The 16,142-nt window shown below is 37.6% G+C and overlaps 1 protein-coding gene across 1 annotated transcript in view; it reads left to right on the top strand.

The window, feature by feature from the left end:
- Positions 1-10,055: 10,055 nt before the first annotated feature.
- Positions 10,056-16,142, top strand: part of Ca-alpha1D (Ca[2+]-channel protein alpha[[1]] subunit D) — a 591,502-nt gene continuing 585,415 nt past the window's right edge. Inside the window, exon 1 of the mRNA XM_069837072.1 lies at positions 10,056-10,262. Coding sequence (XP_069693173.1) covers positions 10,238-10,262 — 25 coding nt within the window. The 5' untranslated portion in view covers positions 10,056-10,237. The remainder of the gene's footprint in view (positions 10,263-16,142) is intronic.

The following is a 16,142-nucleotide window of genomic DNA, read 5'->3' as shown; positions in this document are numbered from 1 at the left end:
GAAGGGCTAACAATCCATCACCGTAAAAAAACAGCTTGTTACGAAACCTTCAAATAAGCCTCGGAATGGGACTGGTTCTCTGGCACGACCACAGCAAAGGAATAAGGTTTTCAGATTTGGTACTTGAAATGTTACAAGTCTATATAGAACAGAAGGGGTAACATTAGTAGCAAAAGAACTAGCTAGATATAGAATAGACTTTGTTAGAGTACATGAGGTTAGGTTAGATGGGAACGGCATAACAAAAATAGATTACTTGTTGTATTATGGGGAAGTAAACGATAATCACCAATTAGGAACAGGATTCTTTATTCATAAAAGAATAAAATCAGCAGTAAAAAGGTCGAATTTATCATTGATAGATTATCGTATTTAATACTTAAGGGTATATGGTGCGATATCGTAGTTATAAATGCTCACGCCCCTACAGAAGTCTTCACCTGACATAATTAGGAACATTTGAGGGGTTACGTGGACTAACAGCTTATGTGCAAAACCATACTTTTGAGTAAACTGAAGTTGAAAATTACGATATTACTTTTTCTGTGTTCCTGTGATATTCCATCAAACTTTTAAAATATATATTATCAATATAGCATTCCTTAAACACACAAATGTAACCAAGTAATGGCTATTATTGAACTACAATATTTTTAAAAAATGTTAAAGCGACTTCCTTTCAAGTTGTTGATCCACAGAACACCAATAAATGGTTTCTATCGGAGAATATTATATAACATAAGAATACAAACACTTCTATTAACTTTGTACTTTACTGCACAATATCACAAATACATAAATAAACTCTATTCTTTCGTACTATACTGTGAAAATAACATATACAAAATTAATTAATGATTTTATTATATAAGTTAAATTAAAGACATATTAATATTTTAACTATGTTGACCTTTGTTCATACATTTTTATGACACTAAATAAAAAGTTATGTTTTTAAAATTGAAATTTAATGTACAAAACAAACATGGTTTTCATTCATCTTCATCTGTGACTTCAGATCCATCATTGCACTTTTAAATCTGAATAGGCTTATATCTGTCCAGAATTCCCTGTAGCCACATAGCATTATCTTTTGTCATGAATTTCAACAAGGACATGACATCCCCAATCTTTTCATTCTTTAGTCCAGGTGCAGTGCAATCTTCCTTGGTCGATTTGTGTGTTTTCCACTATTTTCAGTTGTAGCAACAGCCCCCACTTTCAAAGCTTGCTGACATGTTTTCATACGGGCTTCTGTAATTTGCAACACTTTCAGTAAAAATCCTTTACATACAGTTAAATTAGTGCCCTCTAATTTCACGTTGTATACAAATGAATACTAACGAGTTCTTCCAGACGTAAGTTTCTTTGTGTCACGGAAAGGTTTTTTTTTTTTTCAATGTAACCTAACAACATTATGTCCTGCAGTTGTTTTTCTCCAATACTCCAAAATCCACTGAAAAGTCTCTGCTGATCAAGATGACTGAATTTACCTGCACAATTCAATTTACAACATGTTTTTACAACAGCATATCGTTTAGCGGATTTTGTTTTACCGCTCCTTGAAATGTAACTTTTATCGGAATTACGTCTCTTCTTTGCACACTCCTTTTTGCAACTACTTTTCCTTATTTTTGTTTTCACACCTCTCGTGGATATAGTACTTCCATATGCAGCACCACTTTCATTGTCAGAATCAGTCTCCATTTATGTTCACACTGAACAGACACGACGCACGTTGCCAGTCGAGCCGCTAGACACACTGTAAGAACCAGCTACAGGAAGACGGATCTCTCGCATACTCATACAACGCTGCTTCTGCTGCCCTTTAGGAATAAGGTACAGAAAGAAGATTTTGTTACAATATAAAGCACACAAGAGAGTGTCGGAAAATCTGATCTGTGAAATAACGACTTAAAGTCACTTAGGATGTTAGTCCATGTAACCCCTCATTTAATTCAGACGTTTGAGATGGGTAGGGCATGTAGCACGTATGGGCGACTCCAGAAATGCATATAGAGTGTTAGTTGGGAGGCCGGTGGGAAAAAGACCTTTGGGGAGGCCGAGACGTAGATGGGAAGATAATATTAAAATGGATTTGAGGGAGGTGGGATATGATGATAGAGACTGGATTAATCTTGCTCAGGATAGGGACCAATGGCGGGCTTATATGAGGGCGGCAACGAACCTCCGGGTTCCTTAAAAGCCAGTAAGTAAGTAAGAGTGGCTTTGGACTATCTCATTCTCATCCCTTCAATTACACAAAGTCAGTAACGCTGTATTTTGAAAAGTTTGAAAAATGTGGTATTCACTCATATGGATTAATATTTTAGCCGGTAAGAAGAAAATATTATTATTTATATTCAAATATTCTGTCCAGTGAGAGATGTGCGTTGGTTGTATACCTTCTAGTGGAGTTCCAAATTTTAGCGTATTGTGTACTAATATCGTATAGCAGTTAATTATTATTTCGTTTCAACACAAACGAAAATGTAGCTGTTTCGTACAATTTTCGATTGTCGCCTTCACGTCTCGCGTGGGATGAAATTCCTCTACATTTGGGCACACTGGGTTTTATTGTGGAAGCGAGATTAACATGGTGTTTTAAACAGCATTCATGTATTTTGTCGAAACACGCGGTAGTTTTACAACTTTATTCCGGAAAATCGACAGTTGATAATGAACTGTTCTCAACTGGATCGAGTATACGACTCAAAACTCCAACTCCATAGGCCTGTATTGAAGTATCTGCCGGGGATTTGATGAAATTGCCGAGTTCGAGAGTTACTTTTGTTTCTTTACAGCTCCCGGCGGTAGCAGTACATATGATTTTGATAGAATCAACCGGTAAATTAGATTAGAGCTTTGTAACAACCCTTCTGAGAATTTTTCACCAAATGGACGTAGATCGAACCTTCCAAAAGTCCTACTTTTCAGAAAATCGTAATCTTTATTTTCTTTCAACATACATATGACTGTGAAATTTGTGCTAGTACTGCGTGTTCAATTCAAAGTGCGTCATGGCTCGCTGTATGCCGTCATGTGGCTAGTCGATGATCCTAGAGAATTCAATCTTCCTACACTTCCGCAGAGGCGTATTACCTGTGTGCCAGAGAAGTTGCCTAGCAAGTACGGCGTTCATTCTGAAGAGTACTTACCGATACATACGGTAACGCCTGTAGTGGCAGGAATGTGAACTGTTTGGAAACACGTACTGAGGTGAGTTTTTTTTTCTTACTTTCGGGATATGGGGAGAGGGTTAAGATGATTACTTACGTAGCCTATTTGTTGACATTAACTTCGACGGTCAGCATGGACACGGAGCATTTGATTTGTGCTGTGGAATGTTGCCGTACGCAACCGATGATAACAAATACCCTTCGTACGACTTGCCCGCGCAAAACAGTTCGAAAGAGGTTATGGTAGCACACAGACTTTACAGACAGCCATCTGTTGCCACGACGTTCAAGTTACACCATACACGTTCTCAAGTTCAGATTGAACGCCTTGATTAATAGACAACTTCTCTGACATAAAATCTGAAACTCGCTTCAAATCGCTGACTCACAACAGTGACGTTATGACAGACTTTGAAATGAACACCCAGTAGTATCAATCTCAAGCCACCGGCGCAGCTCAGTCGGCTAAGGCACTTGTCTGCCGATCCGGAGTTGCGCTTGGGCAAAGTTTGGATCCCCGCTTGGGCTGATTACTTGGTTGGGTTTTTGATACAGCGTCGTTAAATGACCAGGTAAAAAAAGGATATACAGTATATAAATCTCGGAGCAAGAAATTTTGTATAAATATATGTAGCAAAAAGTCTACATTTTGCGTCATGCGTTCTATAAGGCTGTCACGTGTATTGGAAAGGCCACGTGAACGAAATAAAATGAATTTAATACTTTCTCAAGTTAGTTTGGACGTAAAGAAATTCACTACGTGTTCAAATAATGAATTGTATTGTAATTAGAAGTGATGCTTCACATCTATGATACGTGATACGCCACTTTAAAGTTTAAGACTGTCGTGTGTGTGCGCGTGTGTGTATAGCGTGCGTGCAAGTAGTCCTTCTGGATTACATGAGAAACTTCATATTATTTTCTTATTATTAGACCATTATTATTATTATTATTATTATTATTATTATTATTATTTAGCCACCGGCGTGGCTCAGTCGGTTAAGGCGCTTGCCTGCCAGTCTGAAATTGCGCTCGGGCGCGGGTTCAATCCCCACTTGGGCTGATTACCTGGTTGGGTTTTTTCCGAGGTTTTCCCCAACCGTAAGGTCAATGCCAGGTAATATATGGCGAATCCTCGGCCTCATCTCGCCAAATACCATCTCGCTATCACCAATTTCATCGACGCTAAATAACCTAGTAGTTGATACAGCGTCGTTAAATAACCAAAAAAAATATTATTTCTATAAATAGTCTAAATATTCTACCATCAAGTAATTATACATTTGAAGACCACAGGAATAAAAGGGGGAAAGTCACTTTTTTTTTTTGTGAAAATTGAGATAATGGTAAAAATTGGGGTTTGACGGCAATAAAACATATTGAACATATTGATTACTAGATTAACCACCTTTCAAAATGCATGGTGGTATTTATAATTTGTAACACACTTCTTGAATAAATTAGTTTTGAACTTTAAATAAGCTCTCCTGAAAATCTTGACATTCCTCCTTTTCTTCCTGTAGTCTTCATTTATTACTTAAAAGAATCGTATTTATTGCTACACACGTTGGAACTTTCAAGAGACTGCGGAAAGAGATTTTAGAGCTTTCGTTACACGAAAAATTGTGAATTCTCGTACGTTTCATTGGAAGACGTAACCTCTCATTGTTCATAAAAATACACGGATTATATTAGGAGAGAGTTGGGTAGTATCGGACATCGGGTAGTATCGGACAGTGCGTTTTTTTCATCTACAACCATATGGTAGTACCGGAATGACATGGTTACGTTTCTCTATGCGACATCACAGAAACGTAACCATGTCAATCAGGTACTATCATCGTGTGGTAGATGAAAGAAACTCACTGTCCGATATTACCCGATGTCCGATACTACCCGACTCTCCCCTACATTTAAGGAACTTGATTAAAAAGTGTCTAGATTTTGGTGTCTGAAACACAAAGTGTGACCCTTGAAGGAACCGATGAAAATATTTTGATTCACTGGACTGGAAATCTATATACGAATAGCCTACAATGTGAATCTTTGTTGGATACTTTTCAGACTACAGGTGCATATTCAAGTTTCGATCTAACTAATACCAAATAAAATATTACAAGTGAATCAGGTCTGAAGAACGAATAAGCTATTGAGCCTATTATACGTAATATCTATTGTAATCGTAACTTCTCTCTTGTATGAAATATACTTGATTATGAAAATAAAGTTTATTGTTGAAGAATGCATGAAGACAGCCACCAATATCTGTTCAGTTGATTTGGTTTTGATTTAAATTAAGTTAAATTTAAGATAATTCGTTTTACTCGCAAATATTACATTAGCTTTGGGAACATTGATTTTCATAATATTATTATTTAGTATTTATTTTTAATGAAGTGTGAATTAATTACTGCAAAATATTTCATATATTGGTAATTTCAACCATTGAAATATTTCCGCGAGTATCTGTCTAGCTATGAAATATTTTAATTGAAGGACTTGGGGCAAGATAGCGCTAAGCCACACTCAAATTTTACAGGATAACAATTCTTAAATCTTTGAGCTGTTTTCCAGAAAATTTGAGTGTGGTTTAGCGCTATGTTGCTCCAAGCCCTTCAATTGATACATGTTCCCGTGGTAATATGTAGCATTAATACATCAAAAATTATCTCCGTGACGTATATGCCAGTATTTATATTTGATGAATTAAAAATTAGATATTAATCAAGTAACATTCAAACATTTATAATATTTAAAAATGTTATTACATATGCAAATATCTCTTCTAATAATTAAAGGTTTTGAAATGAAATTTCTCACGAAATATTTCTCTGCACTATTACATGCGTAATAGAAATGGTTGCTCACTGTACATATTAATGTTTATTTGTAATAAATTAAAATTAAATATAAATCTATTAACCTCAATCACTCTCTTAGTTCCGCAAACGCCTGTCGTAATACATTACAGTAAATTCTAAAATGTAAAGTTTGTGAATAAAACTGTGGAATTTAAATATTTGTTAAATATATTTCCGTAGCCCAATTTAAGTCATTATTTATTTTATGCTCGACCATGCCGAAATGCAGTAATTATAGCCTACACCTGGTAGCAGCCCTTTAATGGGCCTCGTTAAAGTACACATATTCATTAAAGTTCAGGTGTTCCACCAATCAGAAAACACCATTGTAGCAATATGAAAGCGCAAGTATCGATTATTCTCGGATATGCAATCGAAACACAACTAGCGAAACGTCACGGAGGCAGGAAATCCAATACTGTCGCAGAAGATTTTGTTCTCTTACTATAATAATTAGCGTTAATTGTAAATAATATTCAAATAAATTCAATTTGTCATCTCGTTTTTCAATGTCTAAATCAATTTCAAGGTTATATCAAGATTAATGTTTATTTTACTCTCTAGATTATATCAAGATCAATGTCATTTGTTTCTCGGAAAAAATCAATACTTTCGCGTCTGCGCACATCTCACAATTTACGAGATATTGCACAAGGTCAGTTCCGCTCCCCAGTCAGATAAGAATAACATGAATACTTATTAATAATTTCAAGTTAGAAATATGGTCGAGCATAAAAAGTCGTACGAAACTTGCCTATAATGGTAATTAAGACGCTCGTATGAAAATTATGAAACTCGCTTGCGCTCGTTTCATAAACATACTCGCGTCATAATTACTACCATTATAGGCTCGTTGAATAATGTACTATATAATCATATATGAAACACGATTCTATACAACTTCAAAATATTATTATTTGTTCTGAAAACCTGGCTCGGGACCTCGCAGAGTGAGGGTGATTGTAGATAATAAGTGGAATGTGGATAATAATGAAGGGAAAGGAAAAAATCACGAGAAAAACCCCTCAGGGCCCGTTTTGTCCACCACAAATTCCTTCATGTCTCAGACGGGAATCGAACCCTGGTCACCACGGATTAATGAACCAAATAGTAATCCAATATTAATTTCAATCATTGTGTTAGATCAGCCTACTCCTGTCCAGACATAATAAATTCTAAAATGTAGAAATTCTGAATAATATTGTTGAATATCGGTACTTGGTAAAGATGTCTCCGTACTGTATATATGTTACTATTTATAATAAATTATGAATTAAAGAGGAATATAATAATTTGATCCATTACGTTAGTTCCTCGAACCCCTGTCCAAAGATTATAAACTTAAAAATATAAGATTTGTAAATAAAACTGTAGAATATCAATATTTGGTAGGTATATCTCCGTACTGTATATATAATTATTTACTCACAGTCAACTTTGAATTAAATAGTAATCCAACAATTTCAACCAACTTGTTAGTTTCGCGAACCCCTGACCAAGGTTAATCAATACTAAAATGTAAATTTTCTGAATAAAACTGTAGAATATCAGTAATTGGTAAGGATTTCTCCGTCAGTATATGTCATTATTTATAAACAATTATGAATTAAATAGTAAACCAATAATTGAAGACCTGAATTGACAAACATCCCGAGTCCAAAATTTTCAGAAATTGAATGTTTGCCTCACACATTTTCTGTTTTGCATAGACTACCATCCTGTAAAGAATATTCCGAGTGCGAGTCTAAGCCTTTGCTTTTTAATCATGGTATTTATTTCGAAAGTCTAATTTCCCGAGCCCACATAGTCATTTTGTCTCCTCAAAAATTTACTTCAATGGACTTAGGATGTTTGACAATTCCGATATTATTTTCGCGAAACCCTGTGTAAAGATTATACATTTTTAAATATAAGATTTCTGAATAAAACTGTAGAATATCAATATTTGGCAGGGAAGTCTCCGTACTATATATCATTAGTTCGCTAAAATCAATCGTGGATTAAATAGATATCCAATAATTTAAACCACTATGATAGTTCCGCGAATCCTTGTCTAAAAGTTATAAATTCTAAAATATTTAAGTTTCTGAATAAAACTATAACATATCAATATTTGGTAGCGAAGTCTCGGTACTATATATATATATATATATATATATATAATTATTTAGCTAAAATCAATCATGGATTAAATAGAAATCTAATAATTTAAACCACTTTGATAGTACCGCTGATCTTTGTTTATATATTATAAATTCTAAAATATCAAATTTCTGAATAAAACTGTAGAATATCAATATTTGGTTGGGAAGTCTCCGTGCTGTATATATAATTCTTTAGCTACATGGATTAAATAGAGTTATGGATTAAATAGAAATCCAGTAATTTAAACACTATGATAGTTCCGCGAATTCTTGCCTGTAGATTATAAATTCTAAAATATTTAAGTTTCTGAATAAAACTGTAAGATATCAATATTTGATAGGGAAGTCTCCGTACTATATATATCATTATTTAGCTAAAATCAATCATGGATTAAATAGAAATCCAATAATTTATACCACTGTGATGGTTCCGCGAATCCTTGTCTATAAATTATAAATTCTACAATATTTAAGTTTCTGAATAAAACTGTAGAATATCAATATTTGGTAGCGAATTCTTCGTACTATAGATATCATTATTTAGCTAAAATCAATCATGGATTAAATAGAAATCCAATAATTTAAACCACTGTGGTAGTTCCGCGATTCCTTGTCTATAGATTATAAATTTAAAAATATTTAAGTTTCTGAATAAAACTGTAAAATATCAATATTTGATAGGGAAGTCTCCGTACTCTATATATCATTATTTAGCTAAAATCAATCATGGATTAAATAGAAATCCAATAATTTAAACCACTGTGGTAGTTCCGCGAATTCTTATCTATATATTATAAATTCTAAAATATAAAGTTTTCGAATAAAACTGTAGAATATCAATATATGATAGGGATGTCTCCGTACTGTATATATGGTTATTTAGCTGCAATAAATCATGGATTAAATAGAAATCCAATAATTTAAACCACTGTGGTAGTTCCGCGATTCCTTGTCTATATATTATAAATTCTAAAATATAAAGTTTTTGAATAAAACTGTAGAATGTCAATATTTGGTAGGGAAGTCTCCGTACTGTCTATATCATTATTTAGCTACATGGATTAAATAGAATTATGGATTAAATAGAAATCCAATATTTTAAACCACTACGATAGTTCCGCGAATTAGATTATAAATTCTAAAATATTTAAGTTTCTGAATAAAACTGTAGAATATGAATATGTGGAAGGATGTCTCCGTACTATGTATATATATATATATATATATATATATATATATATATATATATATATATCATTATTTAGCTAAAATCGATCATGCATTAAATAGAAATCCAATAATTTAAACCACTGTGATAGTTCCGCGAATCCTTGTCTATAAATTATAAATTCCAAATCATTTAAGTTTCTGAATAAAACTGTAGAATATCAATATTTAGTAGGGAAGTCTCCGTACTGTACATGCCATTATTTATGTTTAATCTGTTAGGTATTAATCAAATAAAATCCATGTATTCAGTAGTTTAATCATTGGATTATTCCTGCAAACTTCAGTCCACCTACCATAAATTTCAAAATTGAAACAGCGTCTCATTGAACTGGTGAACGTCGATACTTCTAAAACTGTCTCTGTGCATTTATTTGTAATCGATAGTAATTCAATTAATAAAATAACTTGATTAATATTATGAAGGACCTTGCGTAACCATGTTGCGTGCTCCCTGTAGCGTGGAACTGGAATCTTCCTTCTCTGTCTGGTGCCATCAAGAGATGCTGTATAACTCCGTTTATGAACAAGAGATGTCTCTGGCTGCTAGATGCACAGAGCGCACGCGGGTGGGCGTCGCGGCGCCTGTGTTTTGGCGTCGGGGTTGGATCGGGTTGGGTGGCTCAAGAATATGAAACGCTAGAGTCGCAAAGGGGAACCGGGGGAGAGTCGGCCGGCCGCGCTGGATTGTGGGTGTGTCAGGAACCCAGTAGTAATTCTACCAGTGACCCGCCGACTACTTGAGCTAGACATGCCCGCGCTACAGGAAAATGGACTATCGAGATAGTGAGGACAGTGACCGAAGTTGGCCCTACCTGGATCTACCATGGATACAGCAATATGTGGCCCAGGTGAGTGAGTGAGTCAGCCAACGAATAAAATACGTGACACATTTATTATTTCACTTTCTAGTGGGGCCGAAAATTGTTCTGCTCACTTCATTTTTAAAGCAGGCAATATTTCGACATGTACCCGCGATGCCTATGTCGTACCGTGTCTCTTAATAATTTATGCCGCGCAAACTAACACTTGTTCATACCCTGACACACGAGGCACACCGGAGACGGATAAATCTTGCCCTCACGTCCCGTGACGACTCCACTGTAGTTTTCGAGGAGGGTGCAGCTGTTTTGACTAGGCGGTCTACTCACCGGGGTTGTTATTGCGAAGAGAAAGCAAAGATTCGACATGCACGTGAAGTTGACACACACGCACAAGAGCCACGCCCAAATCAATACTCGCTATTCACGTGACCCTTTCTATCATCCCACCAATCCTGTTTCCTTCTAACCCTCGTCTCTGGCGTCAGCGAAATCTGAGGGCACATTGTACACAGTGAACACTCCATCTCCATACCTCATGTAAATCTCGACGTGCATGTGGCTCTATTGTTACAAGGGGGTCGCCATGTTTACACGTCGCATAATAAATGTTTCATGAAAAGGAGTCCGTCTCAGTTTTATACACTCCTTTCATCAAACAGGTTCTCCGTGTAGGCACGCATCGCTTTGTATTACCTTCAGAATTACTCTTGTTAGAACTATGGGGCTATTCAGAACGAAATTGGGGTTATGACAATCGATGGCTCTTTGGTGAGGTGTGATCGCACGTACAGCCTTCTCCATCTCAACATCGGAACAGAAATTTGTAAAACTTATAAATGGCTGCTCCTGTATCAATTGCACGTTTATTTTGCTTATAATTCGCAATTCAGAGTTGATAGTAGTGCAAGTAATAGTATCTGTAATGAAAAATGGAAGTATAGTCCTGTTATAGCCAGAAAAATGACAACGGTAAGGTTAGGGTTGACAATGTCGGGAAATTTCTGGACGAGAAAAAAGTTACTCCAGAGTTCTGGACAACCGCGAAACGCAGAAGTGATCGAAACCTGTCCCTTGAATATGGTGACGATCAGCGTCGTGCATTACAGGCGCTATGTTCGGTTCAAGTTTGAGTACGGCGAAGTTCAATATTCGCCGATGTTCGCTCTGCAGGAGGAGGCCTGTCATGTTTTAACCGCTTAAGGATTTTAGCACAGATCTTACGATTAGTATTTCAAATGAAATAAGACGAATTTCATAATGTCCTCGTTGCCTCTCATGTTCGAACATTTTAGTACACTAATGATATGTTAGACACATCCGGTGGCGATGTGTCAACTTAGAACGACAGTGTAATTCCAAGTTGTTATTTTCTGATACGTATGTACAAGACTGTATTATCAAACACTATTTCTTTCTAATTTTCTTGAAAATGAATGTTCGTGACGTAGAGCTGAGTATTTGCCTACTAAATCTCTGATAGAACTCGTTTTGCCCAGGGGGTTGATGCCTGACGTATGGTCTCATAGAAGCTCAAACGTAAAATTAATTCAATAGAAATGAGTACGTTTAAGCGATTGTGTTCAGGCTCACCCAGTCACAGGTCCGAAAGAGAAAAAAATTTGAAATTCAGCTCGCTCTGTATTTATTCTCTTGCAGTACACAAGCTGAAATTATTTTACACTAAGCAGGATTATGTATGTTGAAACTTGAAGATTTCGACTTTAATTTCACTTTCTCTGTTTATCTCCGAGGAAAAGTAAAATGCAAACACTTCCTTGCAATTACATGGACGAAAGAATCAATGATGGATGGATGGATGGATGGATGGATGGATGGATGGATGGATGGATGGATGGATGGAGGAAGATTGAATGGAGGGACTGACGGATTGATGGATTCACGGACGGATGGACAGATGGGTAGAGAACTGTTGGATAATGTACGAAATGATGGACGAATGGATAATACATTCATGGATACATGAACTGTTGGATGTATAGGTGCATAAATTGATGGAAGAATGGATGGATTAATGCACGGAGTAATGGACGTATGGATGAATGGATTCATGAAGGGATGAACGGATGTATTCGTGGAAGCACGAAAGGAAGGAAGGATGGGTGGATTGATGGATGGATGGATGGATGGATGGATGGATGGATGATTGGGAGAACGATGGAATGGATAGAAGCATGGAGGGATGGACCGATGAATGAATGGAAGCACGAATGGATGGAGTAATATGTAGTTAAACTAGTAGACGGACGATGGAGAAATGGATAGACGGATTCAGGGAGGAATGAATTAATTTGTGGATGAATGGATGGATTCACAGAGAAATGGATGAAAGGATGCATAGAACGATGGATGGATGGATGGATGCATCGAGCATCGATGCATGAATCAACGGTTAGATGGATTATTGGTTGGTTGAATGAAATGGATGGGTGGATGGATGGAAACGGACGGGTAGATAAATTATTGGGTGGATGAATGAACGTTTACTCGAACGGACTGATGTGTGAGTGAATGGACAAATGGATAGATGGATTCACAGAGGGATGGATCGGTGGATTGATTCACAGAGGAATGGATGCTTGGAGCGATGGATTGATGGATGAACGGGTAGGGACGGAATGATGTCTGGATGGATGGGTGAATTCACAGAGGAATGGACGAATCAATGGATGGATGAACGGGCGGATGAGTTTTTGGGTGGATGAATGAACGGTTACATGGATGAATTGATTGACGGATGGATAGATGAGTGGTTGGGCGATGGATGAACATGTAGACGGATGTATGGATGGATTTTAGCAGGTTATTTTACGACGCATTATCAACATCTTAGGCTATTTAGTGTCTGAATGAGATGAAGGTGATAATGCCGGTGAAATGAGTCCGGGGTCCAACACCGAAAATTATCCAGCATTTGCTCATATTGGGTTGAGGGAAAACCCCGGAAAAACCTCAACCAGATAACTTGTCCCGACCGGGAATCGAACCCTGGCCACCTGGTTTCGCGGCCAGACGCGCTGACCGTTACTCCACAGGTGTGGACGTATGGATGGATGGATGGATGGATGGATGGATGGATGGATGGATGGATGAACGTGTAAACAGATGGATAGATGGATTGATGGTTCGAGAGATTGAAGCATGGATGGATGGATAGATATATATAGATGGATGGATAGATGAAATTCTAGACAGATGTGTGAGTGGGTGGAAGGATAAGTGGCTGAGCGATGGATGGATGGATGGATGGATGGATGGATGGATGGATGAATATATAGACGGACGGATAGGTGAAAGTATGGATGGAGGGATGGGTGGTTGAGTGGATGGTTGGATGTATGGCTCAATGATTAAACGGACGGATCAGTTGTTTTGTTCCACCTGGTTATAAAGGAACATGTAGGTAGGGAGGTGAATAGACAAGTGTGGCGTTGTATACGTAGGTAGGCACGTAGGTGTACAAGTAGATTATCAAGTTTAGACATTGCTATGTATGTAGATATGTAACTACTTTCAAGAAATAGAGTTAATTCAAGTTTGAAAACCAGCCCCATAGCGTTTTTTGTGGCATAAATCTTGTTGGATGTGATGATGATCAAACTAGTGGTGATAAATATCTTTATAACTGATCTACAGTTAAGACTCTTCAATGTACAATTATCTAAAGATTGTTACACTGAGAAATGCTAAAATAGCAGCATGGAGATATGTTTTAACGTTTTCTGAGGTATTATAGTCGGAATTTTTAATTCTAGGTAACAACTTTTGTGCTCGATATTGACATATTGCGAAGTTTGAGGGACAGCATGACAGTCGCTTTAAAATTGTTGCTGGGGCATTGAGCGAATGAGTTACATTAGTTGTGCGGTCGCTACTTTGTTGAGTTTGGATTGATTTTTAATTTGTCACCTGCATTTATATGTTTCAGCGACTGCGTACATATGCTAGAATGCCATTTCATTACTTTTACAACCACCTATCCACAATGTGGCTCTCTTTGACTTCTGTAGTCCATGTAAATGTACTTGGATACTGCCACACAGGTCACTACGGATTCTAAAATTGTTCGATAATTCACAATATTTACAAAATCACGACACTGAATAACTTCTACATTTACAAACTTTCTGTATTGAACTACAACGAATGAATTATACATTTTGTATTCTCGCCATAACATTTTTTTTTATTTTATTGGGTTATTTTACGACGCTATATCAACATCTAGGTCATTTAGCGTCTGAATGAAATGAAGGTGATAATGCCGGTGAAATGAGTCCGGGGTCCAGCACCGAAAGTTACCCAGCATTTTCTCGTATTGGGTTGAGGGAAAACCCCGGAAAAACCTCAACCAGGTAACTTGTCCCGACCGGGATTCGAACCCGGGCCACCTGGTTTCGCGGCCAGACGCGCTGACCGTTACTCCACAGGTGTGGACTCGCCATATCAAGCGATAGCTCATAAATAGAGTCCTCAGATTGGACACCTAGAGTCTCCAAGCAAACCACAGTAGTGCAAGTATGTTAGAAGTACATCTGGGCGAAATTCAACCGAACTTACACAGTTCAGGTCTGCCGTTCAGTGAACATGTCAAAAGAAAACAAAGCTAGGAGTTTGGAGCTCGTGCTCTAATAGAAGAAACTGGAAGCAAACACTTCGTTAAAAAACCGTATTTTATCAGAAAGAAGGAGAAATTTTTCACTTGAAACACGTAAAATATTTACAATCGTTCATTGTAATGTGTAAACACTCGTAAAGCACGCAGTCAATATAATTTTTTCTAGTTTAAGTTTGTACTTCGCCCTCGGTAGCAAACGTTCAAATTAAAAAAACAATTCTAGCTCACAATGGAATAGATAGCAAAGATTCTAGCTTCAATCAATAGCCAAAGCCGAAAGTTCCGGTATTCAGAAGCAAAATATTAAAAAAGCATGCCATTATTAAGAGCAAATTTATGAAATAACTTTCTTATATTCCACTTTTCTTGCGGAAGCAAGGCAGAGTTTATGGCATAGATGAATTATGCTCTCATTCGTAGACTTGACTCAAAGGTATTTATGAATAGTTACATTGATGTGTGTTTCTGAGACACTTCACACCATTGACGTGCTAATGTCATGAGTAGAGGGCGGATCTGTGTGCGGTTAAAGAACGATACAGGTTAGATGCGACACGACGCGAGCAGTAGCCTAGATCAAAGGCAGTAGCAACACAGACCATGCATACGACGCGAGGAGTAGCAACACAGACCATGCATACGACGCGAGCAGTAACAACACAGTCCATGCATACGACGCGAGGAGTAGCAACACAGTCCATGCATACGACGCGAGCAGTGGCAACACAGTCCATGCATACGACGCGAGCAGTGGCAACACAGTCCATGCATACGACGCGAGCAGTAGCAACACAGTCCATGCATACGACGCGAGCAGTAGCAACACAGTCCATGCATACGATGCGAGCAGTAGCAACACAGTCCATGCATACGACGCGAGCAGTAGCAACACAGTCCATGCATACGACGCGAGCAGTAGCAACACAGTCCATGCATACGATGCGAGCAGTAGCAACACAGTCCATGCATACGACGCGAGCAGTAGCAACACAGTCCATGCATACGACGCGAGCAGTAGCAACACAGTCCATGCATACGACGCGAGCAGTAGCAACACAGTCCATGCATACGACGCGAGCAGTAGCAACACAGTCCATGCATACGACGCGAGCAGTAGCAACACAGTCCATGCATACGACGCGAGCAGTAGCAACACAGTCCGTAAATACGACGCGAGCAGTAGCAGCACAGTCCATGCATACGACGCGAGAATTAGCAACACAGTCCATGCATACGACGCGAGAAGTAGCAACACAGTCCATGCATACGAC

Source organism: Periplaneta americana, chromosome 10 (genome assembly GCF_040183065.1).
Source record: "Periplaneta americana isolate PAMFEO1 chromosome 10, P.americana_PAMFEO1_priV1, whole genome shotgun sequence".
Lineage (NCBI taxonomy): Eukaryota > Metazoa > Arthropoda > Insecta > Blattodea > Blattidae > Periplaneta > Periplaneta americana.
The sequence above is the reverse complement of the archived record's forward strand: the minus strand, read 5'-3'. Positions and strand labels throughout refer to the sequence as shown.